This window comes from Dreissena polymorpha, chromosome 4 (assembly GCF_020536995.1).
Source record: "Dreissena polymorpha isolate Duluth1 chromosome 4, UMN_Dpol_1.0, whole genome shotgun sequence".
NCBI classification, from domain to species: Eukaryota; Metazoa; Mollusca; class Bivalvia; order Myida; family Dreissenidae; genus Dreissena; species Dreissena polymorpha.
Window position 1 is genome coordinate 94,205,371 of NC_068358.1, and position 26,854 is coordinate 94,232,224.

The 26,854-nt window shown below is 34.9% G+C and overlaps 1 protein-coding gene across 2 annotated transcripts in view; it reads right to left on the reverse strand.

Annotated features, from left to right (window-relative positions):
• Positions 1 to 26,854, reverse strand: part of LOC127877363 (transient receptor potential-gamma protein-like) — a 258,197-nt gene that overhangs the window by 75,483 nt on the left and 155,860 nt on the right. For both annotated transcript variants that reach the window (XR_008048389.1, XM_052423114.1), the window contains exon 2: positions 3,748 to 4,182. Coding sequence is in view for 1 of the 2 variants with exons in the window: in XM_052423114.1 (XP_052279074.1) it covers positions 3,748 to 4,164 (417 nt within the window). In the remaining variant the exon portion in view is untranslated. The remainder of the gene's footprint in view (positions 1 to 3,747; positions 4,183 to 26,854) is intronic.

The following is a 26,854-nucleotide window of genomic DNA, read 5'->3' on the forward strand; positions in this document are numbered from 1 at the left end:
AGTGCGCTAATTTCAATAAGGCAAGTGCAAGCCGAATAATTATCAAATTAAAGTTATATAAAACGATTACCTGTATGTTTTGTATTTATCGTGTATTGTAATTCATTGTATAAACTATGCCTGTGTAAGTGTGTTATTGTTTATTATATGCTACACATGCTTGATAAATAAAAATATCTGTGTGTGTGTTTACTGTTTCACTACGTTTACGAAAAAGAAATTAAAAAATCCTGCATTTATTTACATACAAACGCAGTGTAATGGTTAACAGAGATGCACTTAAATTTGTGCCCGTTATCAGAAAGTCCACGGAAAGCACGTTTTTTTACATGCTGCGTATGATGCAATAAAATATTTCTTTGTACATGTATCGTCTTGCATTCAATCTAAATTTAAATTCGCTCGTCCAATGAAAGCTGTGTCCCATAATGCACTGTACTAATTTTTCTGAAAAATGGCGTAGGCATATGAATTTGTTTACGAAATTCGTAAACATATTTCTTGTCATAAATGTTTAACATTATTTTTCGTAAGTGATGTTTTAATTATATTTGATTATCGGATAAATGTGCACATTAGAAAAGCGGTATGTATACTGTTATCGTTCGATTCAGTTTATATGCATGTATTTGCGGATGACAACACAGCATGACAATATACAGGACCTATATTATAGGCTATACTATACCTGTTTTTATAGCCCTCTTAAATAAATAAGCTCAAAACTTATAACGCTGTCCGTTTATAACACTGTTGCGTGGCTTGGACCCCGTCATCCGCATTATATTGGAGTTACAGTGTACAGTGTTACCTAGACATCATCTAGATACAACTTCTGACCAAGTTTGGTGAAGATCGGATGAAATTTACGGGACAGACCGATCGACAGACAAACAAAGTGACTCCTATTAATTCAAGCCTCCATTACCAATGGTAATGAGGGTATTATTAAATAATGTGTACAATACACTTCAGGAAAACACAATAATTATGAAAATACCTGGGGTCTAAGAAGTCATATAACTGATCATCTTTGCTCTGTTGTTTGATATTTTTCACCAAAATACCTGTATACATCCATTTCAGTGTGAATGTCTTTAAATTGATATTTCAAATAAAATCTATGTATCTAATTATAAAATAACTGTATTAACATCATTTAAGACTTTGTACTTTACTTTTTTTAATATTAACATATCTCGCACATTTTTTGTTTAAATTGTATTTTTGAAATAACTCATGTGTTAACTTTAATAAATTATATTGCAAAAATAAATCTCAAGAAAAAATCAAAGTACTGACAGTACTGGTGTGACGATGCTTTTGAAGAGGTTTGATATAAAAGCATCAATTTAAGTTTATCTACATCACCACAATTGTGTATGTGGGTACGAAAATTTTGGGTAGGAAAAAAAATGGGTACTAAAATTTTGGGTACAAAAATTATGCAAAAAAAAAAAAAATTGGGTACGAAAAAAGATTTGGTTAGGAAAAAAAATTTGGGTAGGAAAAAAAATTGGGTACAAAAAACAATTTGGGTACGAGCAAAATTTGGGTATGAAAAAAATTGGGTACGAAAAATGTAGAGTACGAAAAAAAAATTGGGGGTACGGGGAAGAAGTACCCGTGGGGAACTTGATCAATTCAGCGAAACTGGGAGGCGGGTTACATTCTTGATCAAATATAACAAGAAATATCTTTAAAAAGATGTTTGACGTGTATTTTCTGTACCACTTATCTTAAAAAAACGTTCTGTTACAATAAAATGTTTGTGGGCTAAAACATTACGTTTCAGCATATAAATTCAAAACTTGACATGCTCTTTAATTTCACATGTATATCATACCAAACTTTATATTTCGTTGTTTCCTTTCCTAAGTTAATGATGCTATGTGTACGGACGTGATTTCACATGTCCATGTGCATGAACATATAATTTTTCTCTTTTGATTATCGTTTTTTTCTCTAATTCAATAAGCTTAGGCATGTTTGTTTGTTAAGTACGGCAATAATTTCATGATGATTCCGGAAAGTAGATATGAGCACATAGTAGTAAGAGCACTTGAATACGTGAGTTCGCCCATGAACACATGGAAAGGTTAACTAAATCTCCGGGATATGACCTAATATGTGTTTAAAACAGCAAACAATATCCAACAAACGAATGAATTATCAAACATAGTATGTACACTGATGTGGCTCTGTAATTTCTGTTTGAAAAGTTTATTAAATATGCAAAATGAGAAAGCACGCAGAAGAGCGAGTTTCACAGATGTCATACGGCGCTTATACACCATAGTCGCTACAACGTTTACAAATGGCAGGTTCAAAATAATTCTATTATACACGTTTTAATTCGCAATTTATTAACTTAATCACGACAAATGTCAAATACAATACAGAAAATGCATAGTTGTTTCATTGATCTATAAACATATAATGGATTGAATATAACTGATTTAAAATTAACGTTTTCAAACTGTTATTAAATCTTTTTCCCAGAATATGCTGTCCTATTTATAGCTGAGCTTCCTATACCTTTATCAATGATAATTAGCGAGGTATGCCGATTAGAAAAATCGAGCTATCTCAATCTGACTAGCTTGGTCTTTTACATAGGTCACCATTGTGAAGAATTTTTTCATGGTATGATAACTTAGACGAGCTGCTTCGCAGCATCGTCAATAAAACTAATCGCTGATATTTTCTCAAAACCAGTTACGTACAATGTCTGCTTGAAGACTGTACATTATTGGGTTAAGAGATTAGCAGCAGCTATGGCCGAAAAAAGAACCAAATCCCCTGAGCTTGGGGTGTCAATTTAAAGCAATTTATCTGCAGACAGGCTTAAGATCTCGTGACATCCGAAAATGGAATTGAACAAGGCAGCAAACAATTCACAGGGCAACACTTGAGTGTTTGGAAAACGTCAGGAGACCGATACTAAGTCAACGTCGGTTAAAACTGACAGGGAATATTGGTCTAAATCAGACTAATGCACACAGATGGGATTGTAAAGCAGGAACGGGTCCATAATAGGCAATTTGGCCTTAGATGTGTAAAAGGGAGACTGCAGAAACTTTATTGTATGCAAGATTAAGGGGGAATGAGTGGAGGGGGGAATGAGTGGAGGGGGGAATGAGTGGAGGGGAGAATGAGTGGAGGGGGGAATGAGAGGAGGGGGGAATTAGTGGAGGGGGGAATAAGTGGAAGGGGGAATGAGTGGAGGGGGGAATGAGTGGAGGATAAGAAAATTGTTGGCCAAACTTGAGCCGTGCTCTGGGAAAACTAGGCTTATTTTTGTATGCCCAGATCAGCACAGGCTAATCAGGGACTTAACTTTTCTGCTTTTATGGATTGTTTTCTGTTTTTATAGGAATTATTGCTTCTAAACGAAAAAGCCAGTTTATACGGAAAGTTTCTTCCCTGAATAACCTGTGTGGACTGCTCAGGCTTATCTGGGACTTTAATTCCCTGAATAACCTGTGTGGACTGCTCAGGCTTATCTGGGACTTTAATTCACTGAATAACCTGTGTGGACTGCTCAGGCTTATCTGGGACTTTAATTCACTGAATAACCTGTGTGGACTGCTCAGGCTTATCTGGGACTTTAATTCACTGAATAACCTGTGTGGAAGTAAAAGTGCTCAAGCTTATCTGGGATGTTACTTCACTGGTATGAATTAAGCCCAATTTTCCCAGAACCAGACTCAAATTGTAAACATACCAGAAATAAGACAGACTAACCTGATCTCCTTTGAGATTCACTTCATGGTTAAGAATAAGTTCCACTGCTTCCACATTCTCCTCATCAATTGCATGCAGCAACGCATCTCCGACCTCAATATTGTGCGACAACAGTAGCTCAATCATCTCAATGTTCTCATTCTCGATTGCAATCAACAGTGCAGTTCGCCCAAGGGGATCGACACAGTTTATGTTCAAGTTTGAGCAGTGCCCAATCAGTGAGAGGTATTGCCTGGTGGATGGTATGTCGCCTCGCTCTACAGCCAGCAGGTACTGCTTTTCCTCGTTTGTGAGGTCGATTTCCTTGCGGATGACGCCCATGCCCAGGCTATCCCCCTCGAGGTTTAGCGTGTTGTCGTCCATCATTCTTGTGGCGTTCATCAGGGACTCCCGATACTGGTAGTACAACTTGTCCATGGTTTACAGCTTGCCCACCTGCAATGAGAAATATTGATGTGCTTTAGAAACTTATTTAAAAGTTTGCAGCTTTAGGATAACACTTTACCACTCAGATTCACATATTGACGTGTTTGTAGTCCCTGAGAAACTCCAAGGCCGTTTTGGTTTCATGCTCTTTGCATAAAGCCATTTTCAATTTGCTTCTGAAAAGGGATTTACAAGAGATGTTTGTAAGACAATTGCATGGTCCCAAACATGCAACAAAGTTTTCTATTTGAGCAAATAGTAAAAAATTTTTAAATAATTAGATGCCCATTTGACCTTGACCTTTGTTCATATAATCTTGAAATCAACAGGTATGTACCGTCCCTGAGCAGCTAAACCAGCATACAAATGTTGATGTTTCTAGGTTTAAAACCGTCTCTAGATATGGACAGGCTCTCAGGCAATATATAAGGAAAAAAACTAAGAGAAAAAAAGGAAACAATCATGCGTAAAAATAGTAAAATAACTAGAAATTGTTTCGAGCATAAAGTAAAAAACTTAGAGGTTCTTACAGGTCAATTGTTTTCCCTTTAAGAGCTTTTAATTCAAATATTGTAAATAAAATGTGCTTTACCATCGCTGAAGATAGATATAGAAGAGTTATTAAGAACTACTGGTACATTTAAATGTAAAATGAATTGTAATTTTGCAATTACTCTGTTAATACTCAAGAGCATTATTGTCCTTCTACTTAGCTTGTTTTACTTTAAGTCATCCATCAATATATGAAAGTCCATTTGAAAACCATAAATATTTACAAATTTATGCTCCACACAAGAAAAAACTTTTTATCGAAGTACTGACAGTACTGATGTGACGATGCTTTTGAAGAGGATGGATATAAAAGCATCAATTTAAGTTTATCTACATCATCAAAATTGTGTATGTGGGTACGAAAATTTTGAGTACTAAAACAAAAATGGGTGCAAAAATTGTGGGTACAAAAATTATGCCATTAAAAAATTGGGTAAAAAATTAAATTTGGGTAGGAAAAAAAATTTGGGTAGGAAAAAAAATTGGGTACGAAAAAAATTGGAAACAAACAATTTTGGGTAAGATTTATTTTGGGGGGTACGGGGAAATAGTACCCGTGGGGAACTTGACCCATTCAGCAAAACTGGGAGGCGGGTTACATTCTCGATCAAATATAACAAAAAATATCTTTTAAAAGATATTCAACGTGTATTTTCTGTACCACTTATCTTACACAAGAGATGTGTTTGTCAGAAACACAATGCCCCTTATTGCGCCTCTTTGAAGCCATATATTTGACCTTTGACCTTGAAGGATGACCTTAACCTTTCAACAATCAAAATGTGCAGCTCCATGAGAATAACACATGCATGCCAAATATCAAGTTGCTATCTTCAATAATGCAAAAAGTTATTACAAAACTTTAACCAAGGTAAAAGTTTTGGAGACACACACAATGAATGAATGACAGACAGACAGGCCAAAAACAATACACCCCCGATCTTTTTATCCGGAGGCATAAAAATGTTCTGTTACAGTAAAACGTTTGTGGGTTATAACATAACGTTTCAGCAGATATATTCAAAACTTGACATGATCTTTAATTACACCATGCTCTTTAATTTTACATGTATATCATACCAAACTTTATATTTCGTTGTTTTCTTTCCTAAGTTCATTATGTCATGTGTACGGATGTGATTTCACATAATTTTTCTCTTTTGATTATTGTTTTTTCTCTAATTCAACAAGGGCTGTTTGTAAAACATGCATGCCCCCCATATGGGCCCTCCGTTGTAGTTACAGCCATTGTGTGAATATGTTTTTTGTTACTGTGACCTTGACCTTTGACCTAGTGACCTGAAAATCAATAGGGGTTATCTGCGGGTCACAATCAATGTACCTATGAAGTGTCATGATCCTAGGCAAAAGCGTTCTTGAGTTATTATCCGAAAATCATTTTACTATTTCGGGTCATCGTGACCTTGACCTTTGACCTGGTGACCTCAAAATCAATAGGGGTCATCTGCAAGTCATGATCAATCTACGGATGAAGTTTCATGATCCTAGGCATATGCGTTCTTGAGATATCATCCGAAAACCATTTTACTATTTCGGGTCACCGTGACCTTCACCTTTGACCTAGTGACCTCAAAATCAATAGGGGTCATCTGCGAGTAATGATCAATCTACCCATGAAGTTTCATGATCCTAGGCGTATGCGCTCTTGAGTTATCATCCGGAAACCATTTTACTATTTCGGGTCACCGTGACCTTGACCTTTGACCTAGTGACCTCAAAATCAATAGGGGTCATCTGCAGGTCATGATCAATCTACCCATGAAGTTTCATGATCCTAGGCGTATGTGTTCTTGAGTTATCATTCAAAAACCATTTTACTATTTCGGGTCACCGTGACCTTGACCTTTGACCTAGTGACCACAAAATCAATAGGGGTCATCTGCGAGTCATGATCAATGTACCTATGAAGTTTCATGATCCTAGGCCCAAGCGTTCTTGAGTTATCGTCTGACAACCACCTGGTGGACGGACCGACAGACAGACCGACGGACCGACAGACCGACATGAGCAAAGCAATATACCCCCTCTTCTTCGAAGGGGGGCATAATAAGCTTAGGCATGTTTATTCATTAAGTACGGCAATAATTTCATTATGATTCCCGGAAGAAGGTATGAGCACCTAGTCGTAAGAGCACTTGAATACGTGAGTTCGCCCATGAACACATGGAAGGTTAACTAAATCTCCGGAATATGACCTAATATGTGTTTAAAACAACAAACAATATCCAACAAACAAATGAATTATCAAACATAGTATGCGCACTGATGTGGCTCTGTAATTTCTGCTTGAAAAGTTTATTAAAAATGCAAAATGAGAAAGCACGCATATGAGCGAGTTTCATTCATATTATACGGCTCTTATGCTATTTATATACCATACTTGCAACAACATTTACAAAAGGCAGGTTTGAAATAATTCGTTTTCATCCGCAATTTATTTACAGAATCACTACAAATGTCAAATACAATACAGAAAATGCATAGTTGTTTTATTGATCTACAGTACAGCCAACGCAGCACAAACATAATCCGCGGCTACGCCACGTCCAGATTATTTGCACGCGGCGGCCGTATCGTGTATTAACGCGGCGTATCACCGTGGCACTCGGCATCGATCTGCGAAATGACGCAGAGTCTGTATTAACTTAGCGTACTTACCCGGAGTAAATCTGCCGCATACGTACACGGCGGATCGAGTGAAAAGATATCCACCTACATGTACATACATGTATGTGTAGCGTAGAAACCAAGATTTACGCTGGTTTCATAATTATTATTTTCACGTTTTAATAAGCGATATGACACGTAATGCGCTTTAACAAATTATCGTTGAATTAATTACGCGCAACTGTTAATGTTTCGTTCGATTATCAAATTATCATTAATAAATTTGTAATCCGAAACACACTTCCGAATTTTAATGCTAACGCGACCTTTGGCAAATTCTAGCGTCAAATAAACAGTGCTAAAATATCCTTTGTTTCATAAAATGTGCGCGAAAATTATGCAGACATGTAGAACGTCGTTTGGAAAGTGTGGGTGTATTTAGTGTTGTATAAATACATGAACATCACGTCAGGCGTAAATCGTGTGTTCAGTGGAAAAAAAACACGCCCCGATTAGACGTTATTTCATCATCTCTTTAAATAGTAACAAATGCCAAAATGTTTTTGATACTAAAGGAAATATGGAGAATGATTGTGTATCGTAAATATTTACCAGCATTTGCTTTAAAACTGGAATATACGGGCTTATCGGGAAATTAGTAGAGATATTAACTGTATAATATGAACAAAATAAAACGTGTTTATATACGCATATTCAAACAATAGTTATAATAAGCTGATAATTAACAAAACAACAAATACGTCTTCCTTGTCTTGATTATTGATGTGGCTTCAAACTGCTAATTTATGTTCATGGTATGATAACTTAGACGAGCTGCTTCGCAGCATCGTCAAAAAAAAGCGAACGGCAATAACTCCAAAAATACTGAAGAGAATTCTTGCACGTCCTTTCCTAAGTGACCTCTATCAGTGCGCAAACTTTTATTCAAATATCTTCACTCCTTAGGGATGTAACTATGTAAAAATCACTTAAAAGATTAACATTGTAAATCCTGAAGATAGAGATATATTTTATGTACTCTGCTCTAAACTCTTTAACCCTCTATCAGTTTATTAAGTTTTATTTTAATCTCTTCAATCCTTTCTGAGGCAATCGCTTTGCAAATGAAGCAAGACAGACTGACTGACAGAAGAGCTGATGATGCAGCTACTATATGCACCCCTTTTGGGCATAAAAAGCTATGTACAATAGAGGGTAATACCACTGTCAAACCTAAGGCGTTTGTAACTGAAGTCAAATAATGCCTACATTACCTAAACTGAAATAAATATGCATTGCTTTCATCAGATATTGACAGCAAATGCAAGGAATAAAATTTTTCCTTTGAAACCATAACTCTTTCAATATTTAGTGCTATGAAACATGTTTAACTTGACCTACGTTTTATTATGTTTCACAGGAATAGCAAAGGTTACATGGGTATGCAAGCTTTTCTTGAGTTATTGTCTGAAAACTGTGGCAAGCAATAGACTGAAAAGCACACCACCTTCCCTTATTCCTCTAAACTTTCGAACTTTCATTGCAAGGTTTTAATAACATCATTATTATTCCCTCCTCATCCATTCAGCTTACTTTTTGCATAATTGTGACTATTCATCAAAGCAATAACGTATCACGAATATAACAGTGCTTTAATCAATTCATGGAAATGAGGCAATCAATGATTCCACATGACAACAGTTCATTAGCTTGTTAAAATCCATCCCCTCGTAATTTGATCGTTATCTGCCATCAAATTATGTGCACAAAAATTAAACTCAGATTTATTAGGCAGAAACCTTTGTAACCTTTTGCAACAACATCAAGTCTAAGGATCTTATTAAAAACAAGAGATGTGTTCGTGAGAAACACAATGCCCCCAATTGTGCTGCTTTGAAATTTTTTTTTTTTTTTTTTTTAACATTTGACCTTGAAGGATGACCTTGACCTTGAATTTCCACCATTCAAAATATGCAGCTTCATGAGATGGCCGCTTAGAATTTTTTTATTCTTTTTTGACCTTTCACCTTGAAGGATGACCTTGACCTTGAACTTCCACCACTCAAAATGTGCAGCTTCATGAGATACACATGCATGCCAAATTTCAAGTTGCTGTCTTCAATATTGAAAAAGTTATGGACAATGTTAAAGTTTTCGGACGGACAGACGCCATATATTTGACATTTGACCTTGAAGGATGACCTTGACCTTTCACCACTCGAAATGTTCAGCTCCATGAGGTACACATGCATGCCAAATATCAAGTTGCTATCTTCAATAGTGAAAAAGTTATGGCCAATGTTAAAGTTTTTGGACGGACGTACGGACGCCATATGTTAGACATTTGACCTTGTAGGATGACCTTGACCTTCACCTTTCACCACTCAAAATGTGCAGCTCCGTGAGATGCACATGCACGCCAAATATCGAATTGCTATCTTCAATATTGAAAAAGTCATGGCCAATGTTAAAGTTTTCGGACAGACAGACGCCATATATTAGACATTTGACCTTGAAGGATGACCTTGACCTTCACCTTTCACCACTCAAAATGTGCAGCTCCATAAGATGCACATGAATGCCAAATATCAAGTTTCTATCTTCAATATTGAAAAAGTTATGGCCATTAAAGTTTTCGGACGGACGGACAGACTGACATACTGACATACACACATACTGACTGACGGACAGTTCAACTGCTATATGCCACCCTACCGGGGGCATAAAAATTATATATGTAAAAGATGTATTAAAATGAAATATTAAATTGTCATAAGGACCAGAGCTCTGACTAAGTTTAAACATTTGCTATATTTGTATTGCTCTTTCCGCTCTGCCATGGCTAATAAATCATAGTTGTATTTTTTTTCAATTGTAATAAATTGTATTTAATAATTGTCACTGTAAAAGAGGCCTATATCTCAAACAAACAAATCACATGAAATGAATAGACCAGTATCTAATATTTGTATAATATGTTATGTTATGTAATTTTCAAACAAAGGGCAAAAACTTCTTAACAAAATTATGCGATCCCAAAAATCTGACAATAGAAGCTGATTTAAGCACTTAAAGAAATTGTTTTTGTAAATATTTGAAGAAAATTACGTAAAATGTAGGAATTTCGCACAGAAGGTTTTTGTTACACACAATCATGAATGCAGTAACACTTTTCATTAATACATCCTAACATCAACAACAAAGATAATCAATGCCATTTGTTAACTAATTGATGTGTTTTACTTAGTTTTACTACAAATGAGTGTAAACAAAATGGTCAAGACCAGTCAATAACCTTTAATAATTTATATAGGACAGGGCTTTTTTTACTGGATTTTGGGAAAGGGCCTTAGGCCTTCCATTTTGGGAAAAAATCATCAACAAAACTAAGAATAGGGAACACATTTCATAAAGTCCTGTTACAATTTTGAAAAAAATAGCATCATTTAAAGGAAATCCTCATTTTGGGGAAGGACCCTTTCTCTTGGGAGAAAGAAGGAAAAAAGCCTTGTTGGAACACAATGAAAATATTCTTTGACATAAATTATAATTGCTATAGTTTTCATGTCACAAAATAAAATTACAGCAAAAAAACACATTTCATTAACATATATATTCTCTCAAACAATACAAAAATGAATATGATAATTGATATAGAAGATATCTAAAGGAGCCCGGGCATACACCAAGCACGTTCTTTGACAGTTCGACCACGTTTTGAAGAAAGTGCAGAATGGTATGTGAACTTCCTTAAACGTGTAGTTTTGGTTAGAAAAAAATCTACAATATGATTGAATGATGTTCATGCACAGTGTGACTTTATCCTTATTGCCAACCCTTTACGTTTCTAACTTATTAAAATCAACTTCAATGGAACAAGCCACGATCAATTTACTATGTAGCACACAGCATTATTATCTGTAATGATGGTTAAATATGCAAAATCATTACGTCAAACACAGTAACATTATCACAAGGTGGTATGTTGTGGTATGTTGTGATTGTTAAATATAATTTGTATTTAAAACTTAAGGAATTTTTTCAAATCACTTCACTGTACACAATTAAATAACTTAAATATGTTTCAACACAGGTGAATCTTTCTGTGACAAATTAAACAAGCTTTTGTTATTTTCTTGAATATTAGAATCTTTAGGCAAATCATCAGCCTTGTTCCAGATACATAATGAAAATGCATTCAAATATCTGGCAATAGTATTGATCATCTGAGAAGGACACTCCACTGTGGATGTTTTCAAACATGTAATTGTATCTGGAAGTTAAACTACGTACATCATTACATTTGCAAACACATCTGAAACAAACAAAAACAACAACTAAAAACTCTGCAAATTTGACCTTTAGCATCCCAAGAGATCTTTTGTAATATGTTTCAGTATTCCTTCCAGAATATGGGTGAATCTGAATGCATTCCTAATGTCACAGGCATTGATTTAATATGATTCAATACGAGAAATATTGACCACCTCAATCATCAAAGGTCATTGGATATTAATGTCAATCTCTGAGGGATTGTGTTTTCAAAACATAACTCTGCAACAAATCTGTAAAGCAAAAAACAGTACTGGCTTTCCTATTTATACGCTGTAAAGCTTTTAACCTATTGACAAAGAATGTACAACTTTAACAAGTCATGGGCAATTCTGACAGACCATGAAAATCTCTGGTTCAGTCTAACAACTTGGTCAAGTGAAATACACAGCTCTGCATGACAAGGCACAACTTGACAAGAAAAGAAATTTGTTGACAAGCAACACTTACAAACCATAATTTTAGCATAACCTACAAACAACTTTGAGAAGCCATGACAAACTCTGAGAAGCAAAGAACAACCCTTGAAAGCAATGAACGGGGCCCGTATTCACCAAACAATTCTTAGACTCAAGTCTAAGAGTAAAGAAAATTCTTTAAATTAGAATATTCAAGAATTTCTTTAATTTTGAGTCAAACTCTGCAGTTAACATCTCTATCTATATTATTCTTCATATAGAACATTTTGTTAATGACATAATCACAAGTGGAGGCCTGTATATATTCAAACACTGAACACATTTTTATTGGTTCTAAGTCTATTCTTTATTCTTAAGTCTTAGAATCGGTTGGTGAATAGTGGCCCCAGCACTGCCGAGTGATTAACATCTCTGAGAAGCAATCAACAATTCTAAGACGCAAAAACAACACTGTGATGCCTTGAACAACTCTGTGAGCCATGAACAACACTGTGAAGTAAAGAACAGTAGTGAGAAGTCATGAACACACTGTGATACCATGAACAACTCTGTGAAGTCATGAAAAACTCTGAGAAGCTTGAAGAACAGCACTGTGAAGCCATGAACATCTCTGATAATCCATGAACAACTAAAATAAATATAAATATGAGAAGCAATGAACAAATCTGAGAAGTAATGAAAAACTCTGAAAGGTAATTAACATCTCTGAGAAGTAATGCACAACTCTGAGAAGACATAAACAACTCTGAAAAGTATTTAACAACACTGAGAAGTCATGAACAACTCTGAGAAGTAATAACCAAATCTGAGAAGCCATGAACAACTCTGAGAAGTAATGAACAACTCTGAAAAGTAATGAACAAGTCTGAAAAGTAATGAACAACTCTGAAAATAAATGAACAGCTCTGAGAGGCCATGAATAATTGGCAACACTGAGAATTAATGGGCAACTCTGAAAAGAAATGAGCAACTTTGAGAAGTAATACACAACTCTGGGAAGCACTGAGCAACTTTGAAAAGCACTTAACAACTCTGAGAATCCATGAACAACTGAGAAGTAATGAACAACTCTGAGAAGTAATGAACAAATCTGAGAAGCCATGAACAAATCTGAGAAAAAATAAACAACTTTGAGAAGTCATGTGCAACTCTGTGAAGCCATGAACAACTCTGAGAATTTGAACAACTCCGAGAAGTAATAAACAACTCTGAGAATAAATAACAGCACTGAAATGTAATGAACAAGAATGAGAAGCCATGAACAATTCTGAGAAGTGTTGGACAACTCTGAGAAGTAACGCACAACTCTAACAAGTAATGAGCAACTCTGAGAAGTTATGAACAATTATGAGAAGCAATGAACAACTCTGAAAAGTCATGAACAACTCTGAGAAGTATTGTACAACTCTGAGAAGTAATGTACAACTCTGATAAGTGATGAGCAACTCTTAGAAGCGATGTATTAAATTTTAAGAACAATTTGAAAAGCCATGAACAACTCGGTACATGCAATAGCTCTGACAATCCATAAACTACAATCATGTTCTCAATGAAGTAATAAACATTGGGGGAAACCTGAGTCTTGCCAAATATAAACAAGAGCTTTGTCACAGACGTGACGAATACCCCCACATGCCGCATTGACAATATTTTGCATGTTGTCTTCATAAAAAACAGCGGACACCATGCTCAATGTTTAAAATGCACTAAGTGGCCCATGTTCGAACTTGACCTACACATCATCTAGATACAACTTCTAACCAAGTGTGGTGAAGATCAGATGAAAACTACTTGAATTAGAGAGCAGACACCATGCTGAATGTGTAAAACGTACTAAGTAACCCAGTGACCTAGTTTTTGACCCGGCATGACCCGTATTTGAACTAGACCTAGACATTATCTGGATACAACTTCTGACCAAGTTTGGTGAAGATCGGATGAAAACTACTTGAATTAGAGAGCGGACACCATGCTCAATATTTAAAACTCACTAAGTGACCCATGACCTAGTTTTTGACCTGCCATGACCCATGTTTGAACTTGGCCTAGACATTATCTAGATACAACTTCTTACCAAATTTGGTGAGGGTCTGATGAAAACTACTTGAATTAGAGAGCGGACAACATGCTGAAGGTTAAAATGCACTAAGTGACCCCGTGACCTAGTTTTTGACCTGGCAAGGCCCACGTTCGAACTTGGCCTAGACATCATAAAGATACAACTTCTGACCAAGTTTAGTGAAGATCAGATGAAAACTACTTGAATTAGAGAGCGGACACGGACCGACAAACCGACAGAGCTCACTCCTATATGCCCCCCTAAACTTCGTTTAGTGGGGGTATAACAACTCTGGAAAGTTGAAATGCCAACTCTTGAAACTCAAGCACAAGAAATGTACTTTACAACATAATCATCCATATGTTTATTGCACATTGAATTAAAAGTCTATTTCATAATGATAAAAAAATTTTAACATTATAATACTTAAATCATGCAGCTTGAACATAGATTGCATTTGAAATTGCAATTTGATTGCCTCTTAATAACTATAGCAGATAAGCTTATATGTTGGATCATTAGCAATGAAAACATATTTTGCAAAATAATCTCTCCTAAAGATCCATAGTTTTTACGCTGAGCTTTGCAGCTAGTCGCTTTTATCGCTTTGTAATGTCTGATTTTTGATTTTCGTGTAATTATTACTTCCAATGTACTGATTACTTTTTAAGAAATTGCATTTTGAATTGCTAACACTGTTGTTTTTTTCCACACAAACGTTCTAACAGACATTTGAATAATTATGGAAAAGTTTCCAATCTTAAACAGCAAGCAAAATCATATACTTGACAAGGACATCTGACAATATTTGCATATTAAGTGTTTATTACATGGATAATATTGTATTGGATCAGAAAAAAACCTTCAGGTAAACATAATTCCTGTCAGGAACTGTTATCGATTTACAAATAATTGCCAGCTACAATCTCTTTGAGCATTTTTTATCGCTTCAAAAATTTTAAGGTCAAAACCAGGTTCATTTATTTTGTCAGGAAAAGTTTACTTTGAAGGGACCATTCTGACTGCATAATTGGAATGAGTTAATGATATGCCCTGATAACTTCTTATAATTTCTTTTCAGATTTTTCCGAGTCTGATGGCTGAATAAAGAAACACTGCTATCAACTTCAAATTTATATTTATTAATTTAATATTCATATTCTCAGACATTAAAATTGTTAAAAAGTATGTAAATAACACGCACTATATCAAACTGACAAACCTGCTCTGAGATGTGATAGTCACACGGTCTTTCTTCATTGTCAACTGCCGGAATCCTAGTGCCACGAGCGTCCTTCTTTGTCAATCATACAAAACTCGCACTTAATATAATTTTAAATCAAATTTCTCTTACACAATAACTTGAAAGATTTGTAATTTAAACACATTTTGTATTCATCTCAACTTGATAAATATCCAGTAGGTGTAAGCAATGTAACAAATTTATATTCAGGAAATATATCAACAAATTCCATCTGTTACACTAACGTAAATCCTTCCAGAAACAATCACAGAGACATAACCATTAAACATCTTTAAAACTAAACAAACAGCGAATTATACAAAATGTGCTGTCAATCAATTATGAAAGCATAACATTAGTATTTAATATTAATGTCATAAAGCTTTCAATTCTGGAAGAAACCAATAATAGTGCCTATATTTATGCTGAAGATTTCAAAGCTGCTGATAATCAATATTCTGATATTCTCTCTACAAAACCCAGTGCCCATTAGTGGTAAAAGCAACTTTATAAATCACACACAAAAAATGCCAAGGAAGCATCATGCAATCAAAAGTGCAGGTAGTAATAGTAAACGCAATCAATACTCGCTTAAAACAAGCTCAATACACGCCCCCACCATCAGAAGGATTACCTTTAAATAAGACCTTTGAAAAATGATACCCGCATATCCAAGGTGCAGAATAAACAGGGTTACCCAGCTTTTACAGAATGTAAACACAACGTTCAGAACTTTATTTGTGCAAATATCTCAAGTTCTAAAATTAAATTTGCCAAAATCTTTAATGCATAATTTAGCATAATCAAAATGGTAGATACATACCTGAGTCATTACAAGAGGTTTGTTCTTATCTTCTCTCCACATTAAAGGGTTGTATCATCGTAAAGAACACAGACATATGTAGATAAATCATTTTAGAAAAAGAAAATCAGGTTATATTGTTTCTAAATAAATTGTTCATAAAATAATTCCACAATAATGCTTACAATATTTCATCGCAAGAGGTCTTGCATTACCTTTTTTTGCACATTAATCTATTGCACAATGTATGATGTAACATTCCAACATAAAAGATGGAACTTTCTCATGAGTAAAACAAAATATTTATGAGAAATAGAAAAGGGATTTTTTTCCTTCATTTTTTACACATTTTTGTAGTGTCTGTAACTTTTTCTAAGTAGTATTTTTTCAATAATGATAATATTTTAGCAAGGCAAATTTCAGCCAACTTAGACATGACATGAATACACATTAGCAAATGAAGTATTTATACTTTTGCATGGAAAAACTTCTAAACTATTGCCACATAAAACTTTCAATGGTTACAGACACTACAGAATTTTAAATAAAAAGATTAACCAATGAACTATCATTATTGCTAAAACCCCGGCTTATCTAATAACTTGAATGATCGATTTTTTGGCCAAGAACACAGGCTTATTAAATTAAATAATTCGGATGTACTTCACATTACCATAAGCAGCATAAAAACTGTCTTGTTGAAATTCTAAAGATTAAAAAAAAAAGTTATTTGAAACAAGAGATGTGTTTGTCAGAAACATAATGCCCTCTACTGCGCCGCTTTGATTTAACTAGTTTTGTTTTTGATTATATCCCTTTAAACAAGAGGGCCTGAAAGGCCCAAAGTCGCTCACCTGAGATAAAAAGAAATGGCCTGTTTTTTGCAGCCCAAGATATCAATGGAACAAATGTTCGAACCAAGTTTCATAAAGAACGAACAACAAATGGCCCCCTGCGGCCATGTTTTTCAACAGACCTGAACCATTTTTGAACTCATTCAAGATATCATTGGGACACATTTTCTGACCAAGTTTCATGAAGATCCAACAATAAATGTGGCCGCTACAGTTTTAACAAGGCTTATATTCATGACGCACAACGGAAGACAGACAATTGACAAAAGGTGATCACAAAAGTTCACCATGAACAAAAAATATAATGCTCATAAAGATTTTCACCATGTTTGAAGATGGCATTATTAAAACTAATTGAGTAAACTAAATCAAGATGTGATAACAACATTTGCACTCAGCAAGTGTCATTCAGATTGAACTAAAAATGTGACTAAAAGTATTCACAGTGTTTCACTATAAACAACTGTAGACATACAAAACAAGACGGCCAAGATGGCCCTAGTTTGCTCACCTGAGAGGAGTTGGTTGATTCAATCTTTACCAAATGTCAAACTTGACCTAGATTTGTCCAGACAAACATCCTGGTCAAGTTTCATCATTATTTCATCTGCAAGTCATGATCAATGTACCTATGAAGTTTCATGATCCTAGGCGTAAGCATTCTTGAGTTATCATCAGGAAACCATTTTTCTAAGTTGAGTCACCATGACCTTGACAGCCATTGTGTGAATACGTTTTTTTGCACTGTGACATTGACCTTTGACCTAGTGACCTGATAATCAAAAGGGGTCATCTGCGAGTCATGATCAATATACCTATGAAGTTTCATGAACCTAGGCATAAGCGTTCTTGAGTTATCATCCAGAAACCATTTAACTATTTCAGGTCACCGTGACCTTGACCTTTGACCTAGTGACCTGATAATCAAAAGGGGTCATCTGCGAGTCATGATCAATATACTTATGAAGTTTCATGAACCTAGGCATAAGCGTTCTTGAGTTATCATCCAGAAACCATTTAACTATTTCAGGTCACTGTGACCTTGACCTTTGACCTAGTGACCTGAAAATCAATAGTGGTCATCTGCAAGTCATGATGATTGTACCTATGAAGTTTCATGATCCTGCATAAGCTTTCTTGAGTTATCATCCGGGAACCATTTAACTATTTCAGGTCACCGTGACCTTGACCTTTGATCTAGTGACATGAAAATCAATAGGGGTCATCTGCAAGTCATGATCAATGTACCTATGATGTTTCATGATCCTAGGCATAAGCCTTCTTGAGTTATAATCTGGAAACCATTTAACTATTTCGGGTCAACGTGACCTTGACCTTTGACCTAGTGACCTGAAAGTCAATAGGGGTAATCTGCGAGTCATGATCAATGTACCTATGAAGTTTAATGATCCTAGGCATAAACGTTCTTGAGTTATCATCCGGAAAAAAAATTACTATTTCAGGTCACCGTGACCTTGACCTTTGACCTAGTGACCTCAAAATCAATAGGGGTCATCTGCAAGTCATGATCAATGTACCTATGAAGTTTCATGATCCTAGGCATAAGCGTTCTTGAGTTATCATCCGGAAACCATTTTACTATTTCGGGTCACCGTGACCTTTGAACTTTGACCTAGTGACCTCAAAATCAATAGGGATCATCTGCGAGTCATGATCAATGTACCTATGAAGTTTCATGATCCTAGGCTTAAGCGTTCTTGAGTAATCATCCAGAAACCATCTGGTGGAGAGACATACGGACCGACATGAGCAAAACGATATACCCCCTCTTCTTCCTAGGGGGGCATAAAAATCAACGAGATATTTGGCAGAGACCCACGTTGCCTTCACTTCCTATTCAGGGACTCAATGAATGTTAATTGATTGACTTTTCACCTCGATTTCGCACTAATGAATCATCTTTAAAACAATGTTTTGAAAGTAAATAAATAGTGCAAAAACCGCATACATGATTTGTTTAAATGTAAATGGGAATTTATGTTCGTGTGAAACTAACCACGGGTCATTCTGACCCAAATTGTTCAATTCAGGAATCATAATTGTGCACATCTAGATTTTTCCATTTTCACCTATGTAATTCGCTCACCGATTTTCCAGGGGGGCTCAGCTGATCCCATTTGCCCCCATATGCGGACACCCATGATTGGGTGACAATGTATACAGCTTAATATAAAAATATATATCTGTTCAATACATGCACATACTTTAACAGCAGAAGCAACATCAATATAAGCAGTAACATCATCATAAACATCAGCAGCTTATGTAGTAATTGCTTGTTTGGTATAGTAATTATTCTGATTTGAATATTGAATAATTAAATATTTCCCTTTATTAATTTAAGATAGAAACAAGAGATGTTTTTGTCAGAAACACAATGCCCCCTAGAGCGCCGCTTTGAAAAAAAATTCAATATATCAATTGGCAGCTTTATAAATTATCTCTCTTTCAAAGCTTATTACTTCCCTTGGATTGTATTTTTTACTTTTGACCTTGAAGGATGACCTTGACCTTTCACCACACAAAATGTGCAGCTCCTTGAGATACACATGCATGCCAAATATCAAGTTTCTATCTTCAATATTGCAAAAATTATGAACACGGTTAAAGTTTTGGGACACTCACAATGAAGAACTGACTGACTGACACAGTGACCGACAGACTAGCCAAAAACAATATACCCCCAATCTTTCGATCCAGGAGCATACAAATATATTTTCATTGTAAAAAAATAGCTTAATCTGATAGGAATATGATAAATTTTGATTTATTACATAACAAATGATCAGTTGTTGACTTCGAATCTACTTGATATTCTTATATATAAATCCCCTAGGTTACTCATAGTATCCAGAGTGTTGCCAGGCAAACTGCAGTATGCCAACAGACTATTGTGTCGTAAATCAGACCAATGTCTTGCAGTCACATGGTATTTTTGTGTTAGAAAATGACCGAATGTTGGCAAGCACACGCTTATGTTACCTTTTTTGATTGGCTGGATGTTTATGTAAGCTTTTGTTTTAGAAAATAGCTCCCTAACAATCTGTCCATTGTTTTTTTATTTAAAAGATGAATATTTTTCATAACTTTTTATACAGTGATTACAATTGAAAGATTATCTTTTAAAATGGTCACTAAGTTTTGACAATTATTGAAGTAAACCATAATTTTGCAGATTCCGACATCGACCTACATTATAGTGTGAGGAGATATATTTCGCGGCTTTACATGGAAGTCTGCTTAGTGCAGTGGTATCACGTAGGCTTATGCTACTAGAGGGTACAGGTTCAAATATAGGCGACTGCAGTTTGTTTTTCATTCGACTTTTTTCTTTCTATTTAGAATCAGTTAAGACTATTGTTTTCTTTTATAGATTTGTTACCCTTAAAAACATGGATTGGAACACGATTTTGATTAAATTATCATAACTCTCTGATTATTTAATATCCCTTCGGATAATTCAACTAAATTATCATAGCTCAACAACTTGTTTCATAGATGCCATCTTTCCAATAAATCTGTTCCTAACATTGTTAGCTTAAACTTTTTACATTCTTAGTTATGTGTTTTTAACAACGTGAATCTCGTGGTATTTGATGTTGGGATAACATACTTTTGCAATGTATTTATTCATGGGATATGTAACTTAAAATAGTTTTAAATGATAAATTATTGTCTTGTTTCTTGCAGAAGACAGGCTTGTTTTTTAGGGCTGTGAAACTGTTAAACTGTGTGAAGGCAAACATTTACCTTGCAATTGGGGCGGCAAGAGAGGGGAATCAAATAAAAGTTTTTTTTTATTAATCTGCGATATATGTTGCAAATTATTTGAAATTATTTAAATAATTTGAATAAGGATGAGCCCTTCAGAACGGGTGCTTCAAAATACAGCGTGCAAGTAGTATTTTGCATAAGTAGCATGGTCAGTTATTATATCAACAACAACAACAACACAACAACAAATTTTTCCTTTCTGTTTAAATGAAAATGAGCTATGGCAACAGTATAAAAGAAGTAAAAACAAAACGAAACTTCCTAACGAAAAAGTCGTTCAGTCTTGTAAAAAAATGATGACGTAATGATAAAATTAATAAAATAATATAATTAATTACCACCTCAAGTACAAAGTCTCAAAGAAGCCTGTAATAGTTACAACAAGAAACTGTCAGAGATGGGTGATGCTCCCCAAAGTTTTTTTTTGTCACAATATTGCACTATATATTCAGATAAAAGGAAACGTCTAGTAGTTGGGGGGACAAGAATTGCACTATATGTACAGTTAATGGAAAATTTCAAAGGGCCATAACTCTGTGAAAAATCATCTGACCAGAACCCGCTGATAATATGCAATCTCTTCTGGGTAGTGAAGCTTCCCATAAAGTTTCATTGAATTCCGGTCATTAGTTGCTGAAAAATTTTGCCCGGACCAAAATTGTGCACGGACGGAAGGACACATGGACAGACGAAGGGGCGACTATATGCTCCCCTCAAAAAAATTTGGGGGGAGCATAATAAATATGTTCTTCATCTTTTCAATAAACAAACTACATGTACATACAAATTTGAAGGGAAATATTTTCCCCCAAATATTTCTCCAAATCAAAACATAGCATTGATTGTTCTGTATAAATGTTTTTTACATTTGGTAAGAAAAACATTTCCAAAGAAAATATTTAATTTTATATTTATCTAATTTTTACTCATGATCATAAGAATCGAGAGTGACGAAAAATGTATTTTTTGGAAATTTTAAGCATTTAACTTTGTGGGTTTTTTTTGCAAATTTTCTTTGTATTATTTTATTTGAAGTGGAAGTGTATTACCCTAATAACGCATAAAATAAAACTCATATTTAGGAAATGCAGCTAATTTAAAGATATGAAGATAATTTATTCAATGCATACCTGAATATAAATTAAAATTTCCCCATGTCCAGTGAAATATAAAGAGGAAAAAAACACACAAACTCAACCCTTTTGCTACCACAAACATCCCCACAATGTCATGAACAAATTGATAAGGAATGTCTGTAGGGAGCAAGGAGGATAAAGGCTTAATTTGATCCTCAGTGCAACTAAGGGTAAAACCAATCTAACATGGAACATATGCATATTAAGCGTAATTATTAGCATTTCTGGACCATATATTGTGTTAACATTATGGCAGAAACTCAATATTCAGAATAAATTAGAATTGTCTTCAGTTAGTGTCATGGAAATATGGGAAGTGGGTGTACCCAATGATCTTGTGGGATAACACTGGTATTCCCCAGTGGGTTTTGCCCATAACTAATTATACTTATTTGGCAGTTAAACTGTAAACAAAATAAGCACATGGCCCAATTACTTGGTGATTTGACCTACTTACAATGAATAACAGGACATATTTACAAAATGAATAACAGGACATATTTACAACACTGTACAACTTCATGCAAGTATGTGTGTAATTTGTAATATTATTGTAAAGAATATGATTAAATGATACTCAATTTTCAATATATAAGTGAAATAACACTGATATTAATTTGTAACTGATTTACTGATGATGAATACATTACAACCCTTACATCAAGATCATAACCCTTATATTATTTGCAAAAAGTGACAAGCCAATGAAATGTTTTCCCTTCAAAAAATAAAACATCTCAAGTTGAATGCTGTGTGCTGTAAGCTACAATGCCTTATTTATCCTCTCTTTAGGAACTTTCTATGGGTTTGTGAAAATCTTGCATGTGCAAAAAGCCACACTATGATCTAATAATCTGATATCATGTAATAAGGCTGAATGGGTCAAGTTCCCCCCGGGTACTACTTACCCGTACCCCAAGTACTTTAAAGTATACTTCACCGTACACCGATTCTCAAATGATACTTCGGGGTACCCCGTTATACTTACAGGTACCCCATCTTTCCTAATAAACAAAAAAAAATCATACCCAACATTTTTGTTTCTACCCAAAATTTTGTACCAACATTTTTTTTTCGTACCCAAAATGTTCATACCCAAATATTTTTTTTGCACAATTGTTTCGTTCCCAAAATTTTTGTACCCAAATATTTTTTTGGCATAATTTTTCTGTACCCAAAAGTTTTCGTACCCCTTTTATTTTTTAGTACCCAAAATGTTTGTACCCACATTTTTTTTTTAACCAAAATGTTTGTACAAAATATTCACATAAAAAATGTGGGTACGGAAATGTTGGGTACGAAAAAAAAAGTGGGTACAAAAAGTTTGGTTACGATAAAAAATGTGGGTACAAAAGCTAGCCATGGTCTTTCACTATATTAAAGATTGTTGCACACAACATGAAGTCTTGAAATGAATATAATTTGTGCCAATTTCTTTCAAAATTCAATACTGTATGACAAGGTTATAATTGAGCATGAAATAAAGTTTCCCTCACAAACAAATAAACGCATGATGCACACACACATGAACAGGAAGATTTAGGCTAAATGTCCTCCCCCTTCCTCTATTATCATGGCCAGGGCATAAACAACATATCAAAAATCCCCCCCCCCTATTATTTTAAACCATGACATGCAGGACACTAGAACAGAAGGCAATATTTGAATTCTGCTGTCACTTGGCTCAATAACTGGTCTAGAATACATAAACCTCATCATGACACACTTTTTTGCACAAATATTTTTTTTTATACCAATCACATAGTCTGGTCAGGAAATACGCTGTCTGCTACATAGAGAAGAACAGATAACTACCTGATCTTTTTGTAATATATCACGCAAGGCTTAGAATAATATAACGACAATGATTGCCGAGCCGTTATTTTATTTGTGCCGAGCCTGATATATTACAAAAAGATCAGACATTAACCTGTTTTTCTGTTAATCATACCTCTACGTCCCCAATATTTAAGAAATAATGAAAAAATCGCTAAAAAGCTGCATTTTTAGCGGGAAAGAATATGACTTTTGTCGTTTGACGTGTTAAAAAATATTATGACGTAATGAGCACGCGCTTAATATTTGTAAAAAATGTATTTTGCTGTTTGTATTGCATTTTGTGTTTAAAATATATTACATCTTGGTATCAAATTGTTTGTTTTGTTGAATCTGATTCGATTTTACTAAAAATGATTACTTTATAGTTGATTCCCAGTAATATGACCATCCTCCATACATGACTGACATAAGAACTTCCTGTTGACAATGATATAAACAAGAGGGCCATGATGGCCCTGAACTGCTCACCTGACTAACCAAATACAATCCCAACCCAGCTTTCATCAAGATAAACATTGTGACCAAGTTTCATACAGATTAGATGAAAACTATGACCTCTATTGTCTACACAAGGTTTTTCTATTATTTGACCTAGTGACCTAGTTTTTAACCCCAGATGACCCAAATACAATCCCAACCAAGATTTCATCAAGATAAACATTCTGACCAAATTTCATAAAGATTGGATGAAAACTGTGACCTCTATTGTCTATACATGGTTTTTCTATTATTTGACCTAGTGATCTAGTTTTTTACCTAGTGACCTAGTTTTTGACCCCAGATGACCCAAATATAATCCCCACCAGATTTCATCAAGATAAACATTCTGACCAAATTTCATAAAGGTTGGATGAAAACTGTGACCTCTACTGTCTACACAAACAAATTGTTGATGGTTTTTCTATTATTTGACCTAGTGACCTAGTTTTTGACCTCAGATGACCCAAATAGAATCGCAACCCAGATCGCGGTGGTGTAATGGATATGGTGTCCGCCTAGCGATCGGGAGGTCATGGGTTCGATCCCCACTGCGGGAGCATTCTTTAGATTTCCCCCATAGACACCAAGTACTGGTTCTAGTCCCAGGAAACGGACTCGAAAGCGTTTCAAATAAGCCTAAGGCTTTCTATGCAATCGAGCTAAAATAAATATGTTTAAACTAACCCAGATTTCATCAAGATTAACATTCTGACCAAATTTCATAAAGATTGGATGAAAACTGTGACCTCAATTGTCTATACAAGGTTTTTCTATTATTTGACCTAGTGATCTAGTTTTTGATCTAGTGACCTAGTTTTTGACCCCAGATGACCCAAATACAATTCCAACCAGATTTCATCAAGATAAACATTCTGACCAAATTTCATAAAGATTGGATAAAAACTGCAACCTCTATTGTCTGCACAAGGTTTTTCTATTATTTGACCTTTTTTTTTTACCAAGTGACCTAGTTTTTGACCCCAGATGACCCAAATACAATCCCAACCCAGATTTTATCAAGATAAACATTCTGACCAAATTTCATAAAGATTGGATAAAAACTGTGACCTCTACTGTCTACATAAGGTTTTTCTACTTTTTGACCTAGTGACCTAGTTTTTGACCCCAGATGACCCAAATACAATCCCAACTCAGATTTCATCAAGACCAAATTTCATTCTGACCAAATTTCATAATGATTGGATGAAAACTGTGACTGTCTACACAAGGTTTTTCTATTATTTGACCTAGTTTTTGACCTAGTGACCTAGTTTTAGACCCCAGATAACCCAAATACAATCCCAACCCAGATTTCATCAAGATAAACATTCTGACCAAATTTCATACAGATTGGATGAAAACTGCGACCTCTATTGTCTACACAAGGTTTTTCTATTATTTGACCTATTATGTGACCTAGTTTTTGACCTAGTGACCTAGTTTTTGACCCCAGATAACCCAAATACAATCCCAACCCAGATTTCATCAAGATAAACATTCTGACCAAATTTTATAATGATTGGATGAAAACTGTGACCTCTACTGTCTACACAAACAAATTGTTGACGGACACAAGCACACAGGCACACACATACGGACGCCGCATAACATACAGACGCCAGACATCACACGGTCATATAAGCTCACCATGTCACTTCGTGACAGGTGAGCTAAAAAAGGCAACGTTATATCAGGCAGATATCAATGCGGTGATATGATAAATTCAGGCATGGTTTCATTGTCTAAATAGCAGATGGTGTAGTTCTTGATGAGACTGTGCTGGTCTGCAGCTATGCTGTTCCCATATAGCACAATATCCATTTTTGCATGACAATAGGCATATAATTTTATTACCGTAATTAATCTATGTTTTCTGACAGTCTAAGTATTCGGACACCCCCGTTTTAACAGCTGGCGAACTGGGACTAAAAAACAGTATTCCAGTGCATGAAGAAAGTGGTGTTTGTGGTGTAATATTAGACGAAGTAATCCAGTTCGTCCAACTGAAAAAGTTATTGTGTCTTATCTTTTGTATTTAAAGAACATGAACAAATCGTATAGTGTTATTTGCACACATACAGCAGTAATTTTAGAAACATTTAAAATAATAGGTTATAAATTCAATATTTCCTTTATTCTTATAAACAGATTTATGAAAGTTTTGTGTAATATTAATCCTCCAAAACCCAGGTATCAAACAACATGGGATCTTAGTAAAGTATTATATTTAATTTCAACATGGATGCCCTTAAATGGCTTGTCATTAAAAATGTTAACTTGCAAGTTACTAGTGTGATTACTTTGTGTACGGAATCTCGTGTGCAGACATTGAAATCTCTGTGTGTTAATAAGTGTGTGTTTGTAAATAATGATATAACATTCAATTGTGGCAATCAATTGAAGTTTTCTAAACCCAGGACAAATTATTTTCTCAAAATTATCAAAACTCATACTCAAAAAGCATGTTGATGCAGTTTTTTTAAAAGAAAAGTTTGTTTAAGATAATCGGTAGCGCGTTTTACGACAACGGATTTTTTGTGGG